At 46.3% G+C, this 21,574-nt stretch overlaps 1 protein-coding gene across 1 annotated transcript in view; it reads right to left on the bottom strand.

The window, feature by feature from the left end:
- Positions 1 to 21,574, bottom strand: part of tp53bp2 (tumor protein p53 binding protein 2) — a gene marked incomplete at its 3' end in the record, with an annotated part of 56,068 nt that overhangs the window by 27,763 nt on the left and 6,731 nt on the right. Inside the window, 15 exon segments of the mRNA NM_001016036.4 lie at positions 60 to 262; positions 3,159 to 3,325; positions 3,413 to 3,546; positions 4,459 to 4,596; positions 6,384 to 7,171; positions 8,087 to 8,513; positions 8,602 to 8,735; positions 9,320 to 9,421; positions 10,503 to 10,710; positions 11,812 to 11,976; positions 13,154 to 13,335; positions 13,455 to 13,629; positions 14,455 to 14,556; positions 14,654 to 14,733; positions 20,073 to 20,186. Coding sequence (NP_001016036.2) covers positions 60 to 262; positions 3,159 to 3,325; positions 3,413 to 3,546; positions 4,459 to 4,596; positions 6,384 to 7,171; positions 8,087 to 8,513; positions 8,602 to 8,735; positions 9,320 to 9,421; positions 10,503 to 10,710; positions 11,812 to 11,976; positions 13,154 to 13,335; positions 13,455 to 13,629; positions 14,455 to 14,556; positions 14,654 to 14,733; positions 20,073 to 20,186 — 3,119 coding nt within the window.

The raw sequence follows: 21,574 nt of genomic DNA, 5'->3' as shown, positions 1-21,574 counted from the left end.
TGCTGCCTTTACCCATGCTGGAGATACAGTAAATAACAGAACACAACGCTGGCTATACACACCCCGAGCAGGTTGCGGGGGACGTATCCCTCCTTGTCACTCAATCGGGCCCACCACCACTCCGTCTCATCTTCATCTTCCCGGCGCAGGATGCTCATGCAGTCTCCTTCTCTCAGAGACATCTCGTCGTCGCTCTCGGCCTCGTAGTCCCACAGGCTGTAGAGAATCCCCCGGTTCATAATGCCCATCTTCTCCTGCACCCCTGTGGAGTAACATTTAGTAGGTTAAAGAAGGGCTAATTCTAAGGAAATTTTCAATTGGTCTTTATTTTTTGTTATACTTTCTTAATTATTTGCCCTTTCTTTCCAACTCATTCCAGCTTTCAAATGGGGGTCACTGACCCCGGCAGCCAAAAAACTATTCCTCTGTGAGGCTACAATGTTATTATTATTATTGTTACTTTTTATTACTTATTTTTCTCATCTATAAACATATCAGTCTCTATTTCAAGCCCCAACCTGGTTGCTAAGGTAACTGGAACCCTAGCAACCAGCTAGAGACTGCCGAGATCCCACAGGAGAGCTGCTAAACAAAGTGAAACAATAAAAAAAAAAAAAATCACAAATTATAAAAAATTAAGACCAACTGCAAATTGTCTCATACTAATAATTAACTCAAAAACATGAAGCTCCCCTTTAAAATGATCGTTATTTCAGCACAAAGGCCGGGGAGAAAAACAGCAGCGACTGTCAGTTTGCCCAGATTCCAGGGACTCGCTGTGACAACTGCCTGCAGCTTCTGGCACAAACGCAATTACCCCGAGATGCCCCACAGGCAATTACTTAGGAAAACAAACTCGCTAATTAAAGGGAAAATAAACTTATTTTATAGCATTATCTGCTTTCAGAGCCAATGCCCCCAGTTGCTCTTTATATCGAGTGCGTCACTGGCCCTTTAAGAATGATGCAATTTTCTACGTTTGGCTCCGAGACTATTGAAGTACAAAGAGTCTCAGGAATGTGGCCCCCCAGCCCGACAGGGCCCCATGTTTGCTATTTAATCCAGGGCTACTGCCGGGCACGGCAAGAACCAGGCACCTTATCAGCCCTCGAGATTCTCCGATTAAATTCCATCCCAGGGCGCCCAGTAATGCAACAAGTTTATTGTTCTAGGGAACCAATCATGTGACGGGGGGGTAAGAATTCTTACTAAACACTAGCAGCCACCCAATCAAAATCCTTCATTTAATGAAAGTAACAGCAGTGTAAGATGAGCTGTATGGCAGCTGTGTAAGTGGCACTATCTGACAGATACAGGGAATCATTTAACCATTAAACCCAATAGGACTGTTCTGTCCCAATAAGGGGTAATTATATCTTAGTTGGGATCAAGTACAGGTACTGTTTTATTATTACAGAGAAAAGGGAATCATTTAACCATTAAACCCAATAGGACTGTTCTGCCCCAATAAGGGGTAATTATATCTTAGTTGGGATCAAGTACAGGTACTGTTTTATTATTACAGAGAAAAGGGAATCATTTAACCATTAAATAAACCCAATAGGGCTGTTCTGCCCCAATAAGGGGTAATTATATCTTAGTTGGGATCAAGTACAGGTACTGTTTTATTATTACAGAGAAAAGGGAATCATTTAACCATTAAATAAACCCAATAGGACTGTTCTGCCCCAATAAGGGGTAATTATATCTTAGTTGGGATCAAGTACAGGTACTGTTTTATTATTACAGAGAAAAGGGAATCATTTAACCATTGAATAAACCCAATAGGGCTGTTCTGCCCCCAATAAGGGGTAATTATATCTTAGTTGGGATCAAGTACAGGTACTGTTTTATTATTACAGAGAAAAGGGAATCATTTAACCATTAAATAAACCCAATAGGGCTGTTCTGCCCCAATAAGGGGTAATTATATCTTAGTTGGGATCAAGTACAGGTACTGTTTTATTATTACAGAGAAAAGGGAATCATTTAACCATTAAATAAACCCAATAGGGCTGTTCTGCCCCAATAAGGGGTAATTATATCTTAGTTGGGATCAAGTACAGGTACTGTTTTATTATTACAGAGAAAAGGGAATCATTTAACCATTGAATAAACCCAATAGGGCTGTTCTGCCCCCAATAAGGGGTAATTATATCTTAGTTGGGATCAAGTACAGGTACTGTTTTATTATTACAGAGAAAAGGGAATCATTTAACCATTAAATAAACCCAATAGGGCTGTTCTGCCCCAATAAGGGGTAATTATATCTTAGTTGGGATCAAGTACAGGTACTGTTTTATTATTACAGAGAAAAGGGAATCATTTAACCATTAAATAAACCCAATAGGGCTGTTCTGCCCCAATAAGGGGTAATTATATCTTAGTTGGGATCAAGTACAGGTAATGTTTTATTATTACAGAGAAAAGGGAATCATTTAACCATGAAATAAACCCAATAGGGCTGTTCTGCCCCCAATAAGGGGTAATTATATCTTAGTTGGGATCAAGTACAGGTACTGTTTTATTATTACAGAGAAAAGGGAATCATTTAACCATTAAATAAACCCAATAGGGCTGTTCTGCCCCAATAAGGGGTAATTATATCTTAGTTGGGATCAAGTACAGGTACTGTTTTATTATTACAGAGAAAAGGGAATCATTTAACCATGAAATAAACCCAATAGGGCTGTTCTGCTCCAATAAGGGGTAATTATATCTTAGTTGGGATCAAGTACAGGTACTGTTTTATTATTACAGAGAAAAGGGAATTAGTTTTAAAAATGTGAATTATTTGATTAAAATGGAGTCTATGGGAGATGGCCTTCTCGTAATTCGGAACTTTTTGGATAATGGGTTTCCGGATAAGGGGTCCGATACCTGTACATAAGAAGTTCCCTATAGGTCATGTTGATCATTTCTCACTGATAGGGCTGCTTGTGTAAGTAATTATTACTTGGAGTCCCTAAACCTGACTGTTTCCCTTCTCAGCCTGTCAGTTACAGCTTCTAAAGCTAACGGGCTTCTGCTGCACAAATATGGCCGCCCCCTCATGGAGGAACATGGGGGATCTGATAGGGAATGTAAAAGCTTTCTGCAAATACTTTTATGGCACAATTAGTGTCAGTATCTGTTGAAGCCCAGTACCCCAGACCTACCATAGAGAAACTGGGAGCACTGGCTGTATCCCTCCTCCATCTCCTCGCACTTGTCGGCGGCGGTCTGCCGGTCACTGTACGTAGTTGCAAACACGGCGGCGCCGGACTCTACCAGGAACTTGCACACTTGCACGTTATTGCACGACGCGGCACAGTGTAACGGGGTCCTGCGGGAGAGAATTACGGCCGTTACAAACCAGCGGTTTCCACGACTGATCTGTGGCTGGGCGGCCAATGGAGTAACTGCCACTTACCAGCCGTCACTGTCAGCTGCATTTACATTCACCCCAAACTGCACCAGGAACTTCACAATCTCGGTGTGACCGGCGCACACTGCGTTATGCAGGGCCGTGATGCCTTCGTCGTTGGGCTGGCTGGGATCCTCAACCTGCGGGCACAAAGCAAGGCGATGATTTGCAGGGCAATTAAATGGGTTGTTCACCTTTAAATTAACCTTTAGTATGTTGTAGAGAGTGCTATTCTGAGATAAACTGCAATTGGTTTTCATTTTTATTATTTGTGGTTTTTGAATTATTTAGCTTTATATTCAGCCACTCTCCCATTGGGAATCTTAGCAGCTTTACGGTTGCTAGGGTCATAATTACCCTAGCAACCAGGCAGTGGTTTAATGAAAACCTGGAATATGAATAGGAGCGGGTCTGAATAGTAAGATAAGTAATAAAGTAATAATGAAATTGTAGCCTCACAGAGCAATAGTTTTTTGACTGCCGGGGTCGGCAAATAATTAAAAAAATTAATGAAATAAAAATGGAGACCAATTGAAATTTTATTTATTTATTTATTTTTTATTTTCATTAACATACTAACCCCCATATGTAATAAAAGTAAGTATGCCCAGGAGCGGTAACGCATAGCAACCAATAAGATGTTTGCTTATAAACAGGTGACCAGGAAGTTCTGCCTGCTGATTGGTTGCTATGGGTTACTGCACCTGGGCAAACCTAGCCTTTTTATTACATCACCCCCTAAAATTGAGCTAGCCAGGGGGTATCAGGTAACCAATCACTGGGGGGTACACCTAACATTTTGGCACCCCCCAGTGATTAGACTTTTCCTTCTCCTTTAAGCAGAAGGCATTTTATTTCTCTCAGGCAATAGAAGTGGAGAAATAGAAGTTTTTGCAAGGAAGGAGAAGGGGAATAACTGCCCTGTACGTCTTTGTCCTATCAATTTAATCCAAGTGGGAGCGTCGGTGCCCAGTACTGTGTGGAACTGGGAGGGGGTACTTGGCATGGAGAGACCGCCCCCCCCCCGCCCCCATTGGGACCTTTCATCTTACCTCATAGATGATTCTCTGTACGAGGTCGAATTCTCCTTCCAACGAGGCGTCCAGGAGCAGCGCCAGGGGGTTGAATTTCACCCTCATTCCGTGGGCGATGCGCTCGGATCCGTTCTTCCGCAGGTTCGTTCTTTTACCCTGGGAGAACGGAAAATCGCTATTAATGACCAGACTCCATGCCGAGCCGAGGGACAAACTGGGGCCGGGGGTGGGACACAGACCCTGCAGTTGCCCTTTAATTGTAAAATCCACCTTTTCATATAGAGCACACGTGATTGGCTCCTTGCACACTAGAATAACCCGACCTTCCATATATCATAATGATATTTCCATTACTGTGACCCCAGGAACAGATAAATACCCAGACAGATACCCAGAACCCTGTATTGCACTTTCATGAATATAAGAACTTTGGTTATTAGTTAAGGAGAACTTCAGATTCACATTACATTGTAGTAAAGGTAGAACAGAGGAATATCTAACAGGTTTACAGGGGCTTCAACTCCAAGAATATAGGGGGCGCTATACACTTGTACAAACATCCCATTTATTCATGGAGTTGAGAGAATGTAGCCAATGGGTGGGCAAACTACGGCCCGCGGGCCACATCTGGCCCGCCGACTCCGGCCCCCTTAAAAGAAATACGGGCCCCGATTGGTTGCGCCCCATGCGTACACGTGAGCATACACGGGGTGCAACCATATAAAAGGATGCAGCGGGGAGCCAGGAGATAGAAGCAACCTGAGGATGGAGGGAGCTGCAGGTCGCTTGGGGGGGAGATGGAGGATGCTGGGAAGGACGCTGGGGAATGGAGCTGGAGGATGCTGGGGTGGGAAGCTGGAGGATGCTAGGGAGGGAAGCTGGAGGCTGCTGGGGAGTACGCAGGGGAGTGGAGCTGCAGGCTGCTGGGGAGTGGAGCTGGAGGAAGCTGGGGAGTATGCAGGGGAGTGGAGCTGCAGGCTGCTGGGGAGTGGAGCTGGAGGAAGCTGCTGGGGAGTGGAGCTGCAGGCTGCTGGGGAGTGGAGCTGCAGGCTGCTGGGGAGTGGAGCTGCAGGCTGCTGGGGAGTGGAGCTGCAGGCTGCTGGGGAGTGGAGCTGCAGGCTGCTGGGGCGTGGAGCTGCAGGCTGCTGGGGCGTGGAGCTGCAGGCTGCTGGGGCGTGGAGCTGCAGGCTGCTGGGGAGTGGAGCTGGAGGAAGCTGCTGGGGAGTGGAGCTGGAGGAAGCTGCTGGGGAGTGGAGCTGGAGGAAGCTGCTGGGGAGTGGAGCTGGAGGAAGCTGCTGGGGAGTGGAGCTGGAGGAGGCTGCTGGGGAGTGGAGCTGCAGGCTGCTGGGGAGTGGAGCTGCAGGCTGCTGGGGAGTGGAGCTGCAGGCTGCTGGGGAGTGGAGCTGCAGGCTGCTGGGGAGTGGAGCTGCAGGCTGCTGGGGAGTGGAGCTGCAGGCTGCTGGGGAGTGGAGCTGCAGGCTGCTGGGGAGTGGAGCTGCAGGCTGCTGGGGAGTGGAGCTGCAGGCTGCTGGGGCGTGGAGCTGCAGGCTGCTGGGGCGTGGAGCTGCAGGCTGCTGGGGCGTGGAGCTGCAGGCTGCTGGGGCGTGGAGCTGCAGGCTGCTGGGGCGTGGAGCTGCAGGCTGCTGGGGCGTGGAGCTGCAGGCTGCTGGGGAGTGGAGCTGCAGGCTGCTGGGGAGTGGAGCTGCAGGCTGCTGGGGAGTGGAGCTGAGAGGCCCCATGATTTCTGATGGCAGCCCTGGGCGTAACGCCGGGCCGTCTGTAAGTCAATGTGGCCCCTGAGCCAAAAAGTTTGCCCACCCCTGATGTAGCCAATGGGTAGCTACTGTTGGCATGCAAATCCCAGCATCCTTCACTAGCCAATAACTACAGGCACCGCCATGACAGGACAGATTGTTTGCCAATTCAGACACTTCTTCACTTACAGGAGGAAGGGAGAACTGGCCGGTGATCTCTGGAGGTCGCAAGTTGGATGGATCTTCAACCAGGCTGTCCTGCTCCCCGGTGGTGGGATACGGAGGGGGAGGATATGGGGGGTACTCCTCTATGTAAGTGTCAGGGGGCTGGGCTGTAACCACATTCAGCTCCTCAGGAGGAGGTGGAAGGGGGAGAATATCCCCAGGTATCCCCTCAGGGACACAGTCTGGGCCCAAAACTGGAGAAAGCAGTTCAATTTCTTCCGGAACCACAATCGGATCTCTCGTTTCCGGCTCAAGATCCTGCAGGGAAGAAGCGCTTTCCTCCAGGGATTCTACTTCCTGGTCTGCAGTCACATGTACCCCGGGCCCCTCCCCAGAGTTCTCAGAGATGGATGCCACGGGGCTTTGCTTAGGGGCAGATATAGTCTCCATGGCAGCCAGAGTAGTCCTCTGGTACAAAAGCTTCTGAATGTTTGGTCCATTGGGGCCCTCGGGTTCGGTGATAGAGCTCCTCTTCTTCAGTGGTCGGGGGGCATTATAAAGTTTCTTCCTCAGTGCCTCCAAGTCAGCGTCGCTCTGGTTCCGGTAGGGGTTGGAGAGGAATGGCAGGAGTTTGGTTGGGCTAAGGGGGCGAGGAATTCTCTCAGTCTCTTGGCTCTCCTGGCCAGTCACTGGGGTATCCCCCTCTGGCTCGGGGCTGTTTGATTTAATCTGCCCATCCACACAAGTGCTGTCTGCCGATTGGTTCATTGTCTGTTGGCTCTGGGATCCATTGAGCACTGGTTTGCCATACACTACAATCAAAGAAATAAACAGATATATTATTTCTATACTAAAGCTAGAGATATCCCAAAATGTCCCTTTTTAAAATATTTCTGTTTAAGTTTCTTGCACGTCTATTTAGCCCTGCTGTGATATAATGTAATCTCAGCCATAAAGCAGGGCAGGACTGCTGCTTACAATGGGGGGATCAGATAGGATCTGTGCCACTGTGACAGAATGCTCTGTTATACAGATAGCTAGAATCTCAGCCATAAAGCAGGGCAGGACTGCTGCTTACAATGGGGGGGATCAGATAGGATCTGTGCCACTGTGACAGAATGCTCTGTTATACAGATAGCTAGAATCTCAGCCATAAAGCAGGGCAGGACTGCTGCTTACAATGGGGGGATCAGATAGGATCTGTGCCACTGTGACAGAATGCTCTGTTATACAGATAGCTAGAATCTCAGCCATAAAGCAGGGCAGGACTGCTGCTTACAATGGGGGATCAGATAGGATTTGTGCCACTGTGACAGAATGCTCTGTTATACAGATAGCTAGAATCTCAGCCATAAAGCAGGGCAGGACTGCTGCTTACAATGGGGGGGATCAGATAGGATCTGTGCCACTGTGACAGAATGCTCTGTTATACAGATAGCTAGAATCTCAGCCATAAAGCAGGGCAGGACTGCTGCTTACAATGGGGGGATCAGATAGGATCTGTGCCACTGTGACAGAATGCTCTGTTATACAGATAGCTAGAATCTCAGCCATAAAGCAGGGCAGGACTGCTGCTTACAATGGGGGGATCAGATAGGATCTGTGCCACTGTGACAGAATGCTCTGTTATACAGATAGCTAGAATCTCAGCCATAAAGCAAGATATGATTGCCACTTGCATATTTATAGTGTTTATAATTTGACCATTTAGAGAAGCAGTACTGTACCACTGGAGAAGGGCTGTCGCGTCTGGGATCGGGCGAGGGCGCCTTGCACGGTGTAATTCTTCCCGGGGGTTTGCTGCTTTGTGTACATGGAGTAAATGGAGCTCGTAGCGACTGTCTGGGGCTTGCGGAGGGGCGGAGGAGGGGGCTCCTTAGCAGGCTGGGGGGTGAAGGGCCGGACGGCTATAGCAGGTGGAATGTCCACTTTGGGCGCAGGGGCAAGTTCAGGATTCGAGGGAACGGGGACTCTTGCTTGCTGGGCTGCTCTTTGCTTGTTTCCTTGTAGTGACGCAGGGGGCTTCTGGGAACTGCCATCCGACTTGGGCTCAGTCACAGGGGGCGGGGGGGGAGGGCCATACTGAGACAGGCTGATTTGTTTTGGCTTAGATGGTACAGGTGGGGGCACCTTAATCACTCCTTTATTAGTGGCCTGAAAAGCAAACACATGTAATTAGCGCAAGGGATTAATTAACTAGCTCCACACATGGAATTAGTAGGTTCTTGATTTCCCAGCATACCTGTGGGTCTCTCAGGAGGTCCTCGCTACTCTGATTTTTGCGCAATGTTCCGAAATTCGGAGGCCCAGGAGGAGGCTCGACAGAATCAAACATCGAACTTGGTCGGGTCTTCTTGTCCTTCTCAGCGCTCGTGGCTAAAAGATAAATAATAAAGAGTCAATAAATCTATAAATCCAGAACTCCTCATGTGAATGAAAATGCCCCAGCACTGCCCTGTAGATTGTAAGCGCTTTTGGGCAAGGCTCTCTTCCCCTCCTGTATCGGTTATTGATTGCTTTATATGTTACTCTGTATGTCCAATGTATGAAACCCACTTATTGTACAGCGCTGCGGGGTATGTTGGCGCTTTATAAATAAATGTTAATAATAATAATCCAGAACTCTAATTCTAGGCTCTTATCCAAACGCACACACAGCAATAACACCAGGGTTGGACTGGGCCAGTGGGACATTAGGAAAAAACTCAGTAGGCCCCAGCCCTTGTGGCCCCCACTGACCCAGTCCCACTGCCTTCCCCCTCTCTGACCCTGGCGCTCCTCCCAATGGCAGCTACAAATGGGGACATGCGGGGGGGGCAGGGGAAGGTCCATGACTCGTGGGTGGAAGGTCCGCACTGTGGTGGTAGACCCCTGAGGGGAAAACCCGTTGGGCCCGGGACCCCAGTCCAACCCTGAACAACACAGGTAGATAGATAAATTGCCCCCACCTACACACTTACCCTGTCCGGCAGTGCCGAGAGCGCCGGTTCCCTGGATATCACCATTTGCATCACTCCAATTATTGCCCCCCGCCTGAGGTTTAATACTGTAGCCCCCGGAACCTGGTCAATGAAGGAAACCGGAATTACAAAGAGGAACACAGCACGGAGCTACATGGGCACACTCCTGGCACCACTCCGACACAAACATTTGGCAACGTTATTGGCCTGAGGTGGCAAAACCAGTGCCAGTTGGGATCACAATGAGGTGACATTTAGGGTTCTTCATGAGAAGTGAATGAATGGATTTATATACAATGCAAATAAAAGTTTATGGGTTTCTACGGTAAGTGCCCAGAGCAAAGCACCAACGGGGGGGAATAAAAAATTAAGTAAGGCTTGGGCAGGTTTCACTTTCCCAAAGCAACAGAAACACATCTCCTACAGATGGCATCATTGTGCTCTATGTAATTGTTTTATTCCTTCAAGGTATAATGGCAGATTTTCCCTATAAAAACAGGATTCAAGAGCTTTAGTACCAGTAACTGCCAGCAGGTGGCGCATGACTGCACATTATTAGCACTAGATTTATCCTACCGTGGGTTCTGGGGTATTATACATGGAATTGGCACTGTATTTATCCTGCTGTGGGTTCTGGGGTATTATACATGGAATTGGCACTGTATTTATCCTGCTCTGTGTTCTGGGGTATTATACATGGAATTGGCACTGTATTTATCCTGCTGTGGGTTCTGGGGTATTATACATGGAACTGGCACTGTATTTATCTGCTGTGGGTTCTGGGGTATTATACATGGAATTGGCACTGTATTTATCCTGCTGTGGGTTCTGGGGTATTATACATGGAATTGGCACTGTATTTATCCTGCTGTGGGTTCTGGGGTATTATACATGGAATTGGCACTGTATTTATCCCGCTGTGGGTTCTGGGGTATTATACATGGAATTGGCACTGTATTTATCCTGCTGTGGGTTCTGGGGTATTATACATGGAATTGGCACTGTATTTATCCCGCTGTGGGTTCTGGGGTATTATACATGGAATTGGCACTGTATTTATCCTGTCGTGTGTTAAATCTTATCTTTTATTCAGCAGTGGCCAAATTTGAAATTTAAACTGGTTGCTATGGACCTATAAACCCTAGCGGCCAAGGTAGTGAACAGAGAAGAGCAGAATACCTACCCTGTGAGTTTTTGCCCTGGGATGCAGACTTCATGTTGGGCAGGGTTTGGGATTTCAGTGGCACATCAGGTACTTGTGTAGTGCTGGTCCCTTCAGGGAACGCTGGTTTAACAACCAGCTCCGGCCTAGAAGAAGGGCCCCTCGGCATGGTGGCCGACTGAATGTAAGGGCCCACAGCAGCCACTCGGCTGGGAGTGCTCGGTACCTGCTGAGGTAGATTCCCATCAGATGAAATCTAAATTAAAGAGAGGTTGCAAGCTTTTCAAACACAAAAAAATGCAAAGAAAAATATGGAATGAACAAAATAAAAAGAGCAGCGTGGAGCAGAACCCAGAACCATTGCTAAAGCCGCAAGCAGAAGAGTGGTTAATGGAAGCAGAGAGCTGTATAGGCTGGACTGACATTTACACATGGCAGAAAAGAGCAGATGCTTTCAGCTATGAGCATTCTGACTATCAGCGTATGGCCCTGGAACATTATTATAGTTGCCATAGTTTTATGGTATCTCTCTGTACAGGCTATGAGCAAACTTAGGGGGCTGTTCCTGCTGAATTGTGCTTAGTACAGGGGAATCCCTATGTGCCATAGTTTTATGGTATCTCTCTGTACAGGCTATGAGCAAACTTAGGGGGCTGTTCCTGCCGAATTGTGCTTAGTACAGGGGAATCCCTATGTGCCATAGTTTTATGGTATCTCTCTGTACAGGCTATGAGCAAACTTAGGGGGCTGTTCCTGCTGAATTGTGCTTAGTACAGGGGAATCCCTATGTTGCCATAGTTTTGTGGTATCTCTCTGTACAGGCTATGAGCAAACTTAGGGGGCTGTTCCTGCTGAATTGTGCTTAGTACAGGGAAATGCCTATGCTGCCATAGTTTTATGGTATCTCTCTGTACAGGCTATGAGCAAACTTAGGGGGCTGTTCCTGCTGAATTGTGCTTAGTACAGGGGAATCCCTATGTGCCATAGTTTTATGGTATCTCTGCAGAGGCTATAAGTTCAACAATGGGGCTTTTCCTACTGAACTATGCTTAATACATATAGAGGTGTATAAGTGCAGACACATTTAGCACCCAATCGCTCTACTACAAGTTAAAAACTGAAGCCTGCATCGGATTAGTCACAGTGGGAGGGCTGCAGGGTTACAATGGAGCATCTATGTTAATAAATCAACCCCCAGTGACACTGATTTTCTCTAGCAGTGACTTATCAGACTACGACTCCCAGCAACCCCATACAAACGTACCTGCTCGGTAGATGCTGAGAGTTGCAGTACAATAGGAACCCAGTGGGCCGGGAGGGTGGCACTTACTGGTACGTTCTCCTTTTGCTGCAGGGCCACTTTCTTCTTCCACAGGCGCTCGCGCAGCTCATTCACGCGTTTGTCCATGGTCGCCACCTCGGCGTTGCGCTTGTTCAGATTGTCCCTTTGCTGCTGCAGCTTGGCATTCTGCTCCTGATTCAGCTTGTTCCTCAGCTGGGGGAAACAAGAATGACTTGAGTGCCAGGGCTGCCAAGGCCGACGCGGGCAAAGCTACGCATGCTAATCGCTGCCCTCCGCACACAGGGACTCTTTATTCCGCCATTACAGAGAACACTGGGAGGTTTCTCGCGCAAGCAGCGCTCGCCCAGAGCTTCCTCTCTATACAGGGCCTTACCCACAATGCACCGGGGGCACTACGCGGCTAACAAAAAGGCAGCTATAATTCTATGTGACAGCACAGAGGGCTTGCAGCTTGGCAACTCACTCACGAGGGGACGGATATTAAAGGGGAAGTTAAGGGCATGTTTACCCTTTAACGACAGCCAGCATTTACATGTGCCCCCATGGTTACAGCATCACAGAGCAGTTAACCCCCTGCATCACCCTGTGGTGATGCAGGGGTTAAAAGAAGGAACTACACCAGGCAGATGGCTATATTCCATCTGCATGATCCAATTTAAACTGCCAGCCAGTTGCTAGGGTCCAACATACTAGCAACGACAGTATAACAGAGTTTCTAACTGGAGCGATAGCAATGGCTGACTTGATACTGTTGATGTTATGGTTACGTTTTTATTGGTTGGGTGCAAATTTAATATACCATAAACATAAATTTAAAAAAAAAATATAGGAGGGCTGCAGGACTAAACAAAACAAATAAAACAGATAAATGCACAGAATAAATTGTTTGTTATTGCACACTGCAAAGAGAAAATAAAGGGAAACTTAACCACTCGCAGAAATACATTATATTTATCCTCTGCTCAGTTTCCCTCAGCAACTTTTCTGTATCACTGCATTTTTGTTTGGAACTAGGGACCAAGAGATGCTATTGAACTAGGAGGCTCTTTTGGGGTTGCTGGGAGTTGTAGTTCAAGAGCCTCTGGGGCAATGCATGAACTCTGCAAGCCTATAGGATGGCGACTATTACTTTTGCCTGTGCCTGCTGCTATAGCATCCCTGTCCTGTTTATCTTCTGCCATATTGAATAGGAACCTTACAACCCCCAGTCCCCCACAGTAAGGTTCCTAGTCAGCACTGCAGGAGATATGCAGGATATATGTATAGACATATACAGGTGAGCAGCCAATCAGACAGAGGATAACAAATCCAGACCTACATGTATGAATTGATTTCATTCCAACCCAATCAGCAACCCCCCCCCCCGTACCTGAAGCTCTTTATACAGTCTATCAAGCTCAGAAACCGCTGCCTGGTTGTCATGGTAACCTTCGATGCGTCCGTTCTTCAGCATTTCCAGCTGTCGGCTGAGCTCTTCCACCTTGGACACGGCTGCTGTGAGCTCCTTCTGCTTCTGCTGGAACAGGTTACTCATCTGCTCGATTTCCTCCACTGGCACGGCCGGAGAGAAAAGGGAAAATATGAGAGCAGTGCCGATTGGTTGAATTAGGGGTGTCATTTATTAAGTTAAAGCCAATAGAAGAGAAATGAACAGGTATCCAAACACTCACCCAGTCTTCCATTACTGATCCTTTTCCGCTCCACGTGGCCCTTAAGGGCCCGCACTTTTTTCAGCTTGGCCTCTTGGTTCTCTGCAATATCCCGGAGCCTCTTGAGCTTCTCCTGCTCGTTGGCTTGCTGCTGCTGCCTCTGCTCTTGCTGCTTCAGGTACTTCAGCCTCTGCTCCTACAGATTAGAATGCATTGAGAGGTGAGCCACTTTACAAAGATGGCTGCTAACTTCCTTCCTCTTCAGAAACCAATGAGATCTCAGCATCCAAAAACATGGTGGTGCTTTATGTTGGGAAATTCCTAGAGATTACAGTTCCCCAACCAAAGGGACTCAGAGAGGAGCACCTTGATGTCTCTCCCCAATGAAGGAAACCATTTTGTTTCAAGGCAGCGCCACCCAGGGACAACCTATGTTTTTCAAGATGAGGACTGAAAAGAAATCAGTAGTTTTTTGTGGGGACCCAAACAAGGATAAAGCGGCCCCTTAACCTGCAGAGCATCATACAGCCCTGTGGCCAATCAGATTTATTATATAGGCTTTAGCTGGGCCTCCAAATGAGTGGCCCTTTCCCCGACATGCCCACCTTGGGTGGGTGATATTGGGCTAGTTCCAACGTTTGGCCCTAGGGACAAACTATTGAATGACAACAATGGGCATAGGAGCTGTTGGAGTGAGCACTGAATCAATGAGCTGATTGGGTCCCTGATCAGACGGGAAAATCAAAGCAGCCAATCAACACCTTACCAGTTTTCAGTCGATCAGGGAGCCCATACATAAGCAGATAAGCTGGCCAATAGGCATAAAGGACTCAAATTGCCAGCTGAAATCTGCCTTTACAAGATCTGCCACTGATTCAGCCCAGCTTCAGATCTACGGCCAACCAGGTGACACACACACAGGCCGAGAACACATCTGGCTGTTCATAGAACAAACATATCATCTAAATATGAGTAGAGCTAAAGGGAACCAACATGGCTGCACGAGGGAGGGTACACACACCTTGGTGGCCAACATCCGTTGCTGAGTTTCGATCTGCTGCTGCTGCCTGGCAGCCATCTCTTGCAGCTCCGCTAAAGTCATGTCCATCCTGGGGCCATTTACCTGCATTTCAAAGAAAGACAAAATAAAATTAAGTTTTGAGATTTGTTTTTCTGCCAATAAATCAGAATGAGGAGGCCTCCCCTCTCCCTGCACCTACCCCGTTCTCCATTCTCCTCTCGCTGGGCATCTTCACTCCGTTCCTTTTAGCATTCGGGTCGTGGACTCTCTGTACATTCACTGTTAAAGGGAAACACAGTTTTACGCAAACTGCTTCGACTGAATGGTCATTAAAAAAAACAAAACTGAAATATAGATATATTTATTAGTTATAGTTCAACTGCTTTGGCTTTATATACCCTTTAATCACTATATATACATATATTATTATTATTATATACATACATAAAGCAGGGGAGATACTGGTGTGTAAGAGCAGAAAGAAAGTTTCAAGCGGAGTCAGTTTCACATCCCACAGATATATCTCTCTGTGTATCTCTCTCTCTCTCTGTATATATATCTCTCTCTCTCTCTCTGTATATATATCTCTCTCTCTCTCTCTGTATATATATCTCTCTCTCTCTCTCTGTATATATATCTCTCTCTCTCTCTCTGTATATATATCTCTCTCTCTCTCTCTGTATATATATCTCTCTCTCTCTCTCTGTATATATATCTCTCTCTCTCTCTCTGTATATATATCTCTCTCTCTCTCTCTGTATATATATCTCTCTCTCTCTCTCTGTATATATATCTCTCTCTCTCTCTCTGTATATATATCTCTCTCTCTCTCTCTGTATATATATCTCTCTCTCTCTCTCTGTATATATATCTCTCTCTCTCTCTCTGTATATATATCTCTCTCTCTCTCTCTGTATATATATCTCTCTCTCTCTCTCTGTATATATATCTCTCTCTCTCTCTCTGTATATATATCTCTCTCTCTCTCTCTGTATATATATCTCTCTCTCTCTCTCTGTATATATATCTCTCTCTCTCTCTCTCTGTATATATATCTCTCTCTCTCTCTCTGTATATATATCTCTCTCTCTCTCTCTGTATATATATCTCTCTCTCTCTCTCTGTATATATATCTCTCTCTCTCTCTCTGTATATATATCTCTCTCTCTCTCTCTCTGTATATATATCTCTCTCTCTCTCTCTGTATATATATCTCTCTCTCTCTCTCTGTATATATATCTCTCTCTCTCTCTCTGTATATATATCTCTCTCTCTCTCTCTGTATATATATCTCTCTCTCTCTCTCTGTATATATATCTCTCTCTCTCTCTCTGTATATATATCTCTCTCTCTCTGTGTATCTCTCTCTCTCTGTGTATCTCTCTCTCTCTGTGTATCTCTCTCTCTCTGTGTATCTCTCTCTCTCTGTGTATCTCTCTCTCTCTGTGTATCTCTCTCTCTCTGTGTATCTCTCTCTCTCTGTGTATCTCTCTCTCTCTGTGTATCTCTCTCTCTCTGTGTATCTCTCTCTCTCTGTGTATCTCTCTCTCTGTGTATCTCTCTCTCTCTGTGTATCTCTCTCTCTCTGTATATCTCTCTCTCTCTGTATATCTCTCTCTCTCTGTATATCTCTCTCTCTCTGTATATCTCTCTCTCTGTATATCTCTCTCTGTATATCTCTCTCTGTATATCTCTCTCTGTATATCTCTCTCTCTCTCTGTATATCTCTCTCTCTCTCTCTCTCTCTGTATATCTCTCTCTCTCTCTCTCTCTCTCTCTCTCTCTCTCTGTATATCTCTCTCTCTCTCTCTCTGTATATCTCTCTCTCTCTCTCTCTCTCTGTATATCTCTCTCTCTCTCTCTCTCTCTGTATATCTCTCTCTCTCTGTATATCTCTCTCTCTCTCTCTGTATATCTCTCTCTCTCTCTGTATATCTCTCTCTCTCTGTATATCTCTCTCTATAAATTAACGGGAAAGAACAAAGAGGAAAGGGTCTGGGAAACCCGATTTCCTGTAAATCTTTCTATGAGCAACGTGGATCAATCAGTTACCAAGAAGAGAGGCGCATTTACTGTAACAACACAAATAATAACTTGTAATTACTTGCAATGGCTTTACCACCCAATAAACATACATCCCTCATTGTCTTAAAGTGAAAATATACCCTACTTAGTTATTAATCTTGCCTTACATGTACTCCATACCGTTTGCCTTACAACATAGGCAGTACAATATGCAGGTTTATATTTGTATTTATGCCTGTGGGTGGGAACTACCATAGTGTTCCCCATAGACCCGGGTCCAATAGGAGCATGATGTGTAATGAACAAGCAAAATGGCATCTAAACTAGAGCTGGGGCCACAGCTGATGCGCTATTACAGTACAACCTACTGCTGTAGTGCCAATAAGTCTGGCCTGTGGCCATTAATAAAGCTTAGGTTTGGCAGCACCCAACAGGCGACACCTCTGCCCGCAGTAACTCCCACTTGTCTGGCTGCACTGCTGCAGGCACCCCTGCTGTCTGGCCCCCGCGCCTAATCCCCCTGCCCCTCAGGCACCGACACTGAACATTAGCGGCACAACTCACCAGACTGAAGCTGCCCATATTTGGCCAATAGTTGAGGGAGAAAATGGTTAATGGAGAAAAGGAAAAAGCTGGCAGTTTTGTAAACTGAATATGATTTGAAACAGAGAGCCTTGGGCAGGAGTGCAGGGAAATGGAGTGAGAGCGTTGGGCTGGGAGGGGGGGGGGGGGGGAGAAAAGAAATGATAATGAAGGTGTCTGGCTGGTACCAGGCTCAATAGTCAGCCATACTGAGTATCACTTGATCACTTGACACTTTCACAGGTTTCTACAGCACAAACTCCTGCCTGAGACAGTTGGGCAGTGTGATACTGGGGGGCCAAGAACAGGGTGAGCCTAACGGTGCCCCCCCCAGTGGCCAAGCACGAACCACAAGTGTAATAACTGCTCAGTGCGCAGAGCTGCTGTACATGGGAACTCACAAGGCAGCTGTATGAGCTCCAATAAAGATCAGAAAATAATAAACACATTATTCTATCTACCTGTCCCCCACATTATCCTTTGCTTTAACCACAGATAGAAAATTGGTACCCTACATTTATCCTATAACCCATAAATCTGGCAACCCCCCACCCTGCATTTTCCACCACCCACCCATTCTCTGCCTCTCAGTTAACCCTTGGGCTCCCTATACTGTCTCACCTCTTGCAAGCCTGGAAGGAGCCAGTGTGGCAGCAGCCCCTACTCTGTGCCAGCACCCTCTCCCATGGGCCAGCACCCTCTCCTGCGGGCCAGCACCCTCTATATCCTGCCAGGACTAGAGACCTGGCTGCCTTTTCTCTCCCTATAACAGGGCAGGGTCCCTCCCCAGCGGCCAGCCTCAGGCACACAGTGCAGCCCACTCCCCTTAGCTGCCTATTGTTATGCTAACAGTGCAGCCCTACGGCTTGGGGGATTCCACCTCTTAGTTTATGTTTTTATTAGCTTGACCCTCCAAAGCCCCCGTAGCAACAACCAGATTTACCGCTATCCTGCCTCAGCACTGTTCCCTAGACTCTGCTCCCAGAATCACCTTCCTCCTTCCCTCTATTCTAATGGCTGTTAAAGTGGCGGCTGCTGCTAATCTCCCAGCCAGAGGAGATGGTTGGGGGGAAAGTTGGCATCAGATGGATCCCAACTCAGCTGATACACGCCTGGGTGCCCACAGCCAATGGGCAACAAGTTGGATAACTTTCCTGCAATCATTAACAAGACTCATATAACCTATATGTTTTCTTGTCCCTAAAGAGCAGAATGGTACAGTATCCCGGTATTCCTGTTGTAGGGCTTTCCCTACCCTCTTATAAAGGCGTAACTAACTCCAATGTACAGTATGGTGTCTTCTTCCCACATTTGTTATTATCTCCTCAATGAGTCTTCCTATCAATATGATGATCTTATTAATAGAAACCAAACAGGTCCTACAGCTAAAAAGTGGAAAAAGGACCTTGCAATGGCCCACCCTGGCAAAGGCATGGGGGGAGCTATGGTTGAACAGAAGCCTTTCACCAATATATTTGTACTGTAACAGGAATAGAACGTCTTTAAAGGGCCAGTTCACCTTTTAGTCGACTTTTATTATGTTATATAAATTCCTATTCTTAGCAACTTTTCAATTGGTCTTCATTATTTTTTAGTTTTTAAATTAATCCGTTGTTTTCTTGCCTATAAATAAAAATTTTAAAAAAAACGGTCTGTGAGGCTAAGTTTTTATTCTTTTTGGTATTTTTTAGGACTTCTTTTCATTTTTAGGCCCTTTCCTATTTTTCTACCATCTTTCATTCATACGATTGGCCGATTGCTACGGTAAAATGGACCCCAGCAACCAGTCTGCAGTGAAAAAATCAAAATGGAGAGCTAGTAAAAAAAAAAAAAAAAAAAATACAAAATCATTAAAAACGAAGACCAACTGCAACACGGCTCAGAATATAACAACATCATACCAAAGGTTAGCCCTTTATGGAATGAAGCAATGAGTAGCCGCAGAGGGAGCTAGGAGAGGAGCAATGCGCTACACGTGCCTCAACACAACGCTGAGTAAAGACAAAGCTACAAACTTCAAATGTAAAAAATACATATTTTCAAATTTATAGTTTTTAAAACAAAAAAAAATAAATAAAAAGAATCCTGCCCGAAGGACAAAAGGGAAAGTAAGCGCTGAAAGCTGCCTGTGTGCCTTTCAACAGAACCCAAACCTTAAACAAAACCAGGAGATTAAAACTGCATGGATTTCCTACGTTCAATAAAGCGAAGCCGCAGCATCAGTTGGGAGTCAATAAAGCGACTGCGAGTGAGGCGGCAGCTAGAGAGGCGGCAGCTAGTGAGGCGGCAGCCAGTGAGGCGCTGAGCACAGAGATGACAGCCCAGTTCCGCTGATCCGCAAGCTTTGTGGCCCAGTTTGGGAATTCAGGTTTCAGGCTACAGAATTTATATTTTAATCCCAGTCATTCAGACTGACGGCGCTTCTGTCAGCTCCCAACTGCCTGCAGCAGGTTTGGCCCAGAATCAGCCCCGTGTGGCATCAGCCTTAAGGTGACCATACATGCCCGCTTGCTTGGCGAGGTTGCAAAGCGAGCGGATCTTCTCTCAATATCCCCACCTACAGGTGGTTGATAACGGACTAATTTGGTAGTTTGGCCCGGGGGCCAAACAATCCAATCAGAACAAGGGGTATAGGAGTCCATCGGTTTGGGGACCACATGAAGGAGCCGACGCAGTCCCCGATCTGACAAATTTTCAAACCTGCCCGATCGATATCTGCCCGATTTCAGGCCAGATGTCGGTTGGGCAGGCTTGTTAGTGCCCATACACGGCCCGATAAGCAGCTGAATTGGTCTAAGGGACTGATATCGGCAGCTAGAGTCGGCACGTGTATGCCCTCCTACATGTGGGTTTGGCAAGTAACACACCCAGCAAAAGGAAAATAAGTTCTTACCAGGAAACGGGAGTTAATAAAATGGGAAGAAAGAGGTTCCACAGCAGCTGCAGATGTATAAAGCTGGAACAGAGCATCATGGCTCCCACCAGGGATAAGTGTGAGAGAGGGCACCTACCTGATTCTCTGGATGGAGGGCGTTCATGGCGAAGGTAAAACCGTGCTTCGTTCCTCTGTGCACCATACTTGTGTAACACCTCGCACATACGCTCGTTATCTGCCACGGGGCGCTCTGAAATAAAGCGGGGGGCAGGATTTAGCCTCTGGTTCCATTCATTGGACTCGTATTAAATCACTCACAGAGCACCCAAGGTTCCAAGCCCAATGGACTCCATAGGAGGAGTGAGAAGGGGGCTCTGCAGGTCTGCTATAGGGGGCCGTCACACTCACCGGTCAGGGCAGGGAGGTGCAGAAATCAGCTTCCAGCCAATTGAGCCATTGAATGGACATGGTACGTGCCGTTAGCCATTAACAGCTGGAAATATTACTGTACACTGGGGCGCAGTCAGGGGCCCCAAGACACAGGCTGTGAATGTTACTGAGCTTTAGGGGAAATGGGTGGGGTTTAAACAGACCAGGGTTTGGGCATTATGGGATATGGCGGAGACAAATAAGAGCCCCATTTTAATTGTTGGCAGGGCCCACAGTGCTCCTGGGGCAGACGGACAGACGGACTCATAACTTAATAATATGGGGTTCTAGGTTTATCTGGTCGCTAGGGTCTTGTTTACCATGGCAACCAGCCAGTGGTTTGAATGTGAGACAAGAATATGAATAGAAGGGGGCCTGAATAAAAAGGTAAGGAATTCAAAGTAACAACAATAATAATAAAAGTAAAGTTGACAGAGCAGCAGTTTTTAGCTGCCTGGGTCAGTGACCCCCATTTGATGGAAAGATGTAGAAGAAGGCAAATAATTCAAAAACTATACAATAAAAAATGTAGACCAACTGCAAAAATTAGGAATAGGACATTCTATAGGTTATTAAAAGTTAGCTTAAAGCTAAACCACCTCTTTACTGACTGTTAGTACAGGTATCGGACCCCTTATCCGGAAACCCGTTATCCAGAAAGCTCCGAATTACGGAAAGCCCGTCTCCCATAGACTCCATTATAAGCAAATAATTCAGAATTTTAAAACTGATTTCCTTTTTTTATGTAGAAATAAAACAGAACCTTGTAATTGATCCCAACTAAGATATAAATAATCCTTATTGGATGCAAAACAATCCTATTGGGTTTAATTAATGTTTTATTATTTTTTTAGTAGACTTAAGGTATGGAGATCCAAATTATGGAAAGACCCCTTATCCGGAATACCCTTGGTCCCGAGCATTCTGGATAATGGGTCCTATACCTGTATAATGAAATCTAAGGGAAACTGCAAATATGCTCAGAAGAGCACCCTCAGCCGAGTCACATGTAGCTCTATGTAGGGTAAATGTCCCTTTAACACATTCCTACCTGTCAGGGGAGAGTATTAGATTCCTGCCAGACTGGGGTTTCCCACGCTGCATAGGTTCAGCACAGGGCGGCTATGGAGGTACTTATTAGAGAGGAGCCAATGAGATGGCAGAATTAAGCAAAGCTTTTTAGCAACAATAACACCCAGGATAAATGGA

This window comes from Xenopus tropicalis, chromosome 5 (genome assembly GCF_000004195.4).
Source record: "Xenopus tropicalis strain Nigerian chromosome 5, UCB_Xtro_10.0, whole genome shotgun sequence".
Classification (NCBI taxonomy): Eukaryota; Metazoa; Chordata; class Amphibia; order Anura; family Pipidae; genus Xenopus; species Xenopus tropicalis.
The sequence above is the reverse complement of the archived record's forward strand: the minus strand, read 5'-3'. Positions and strand labels throughout refer to the sequence as shown.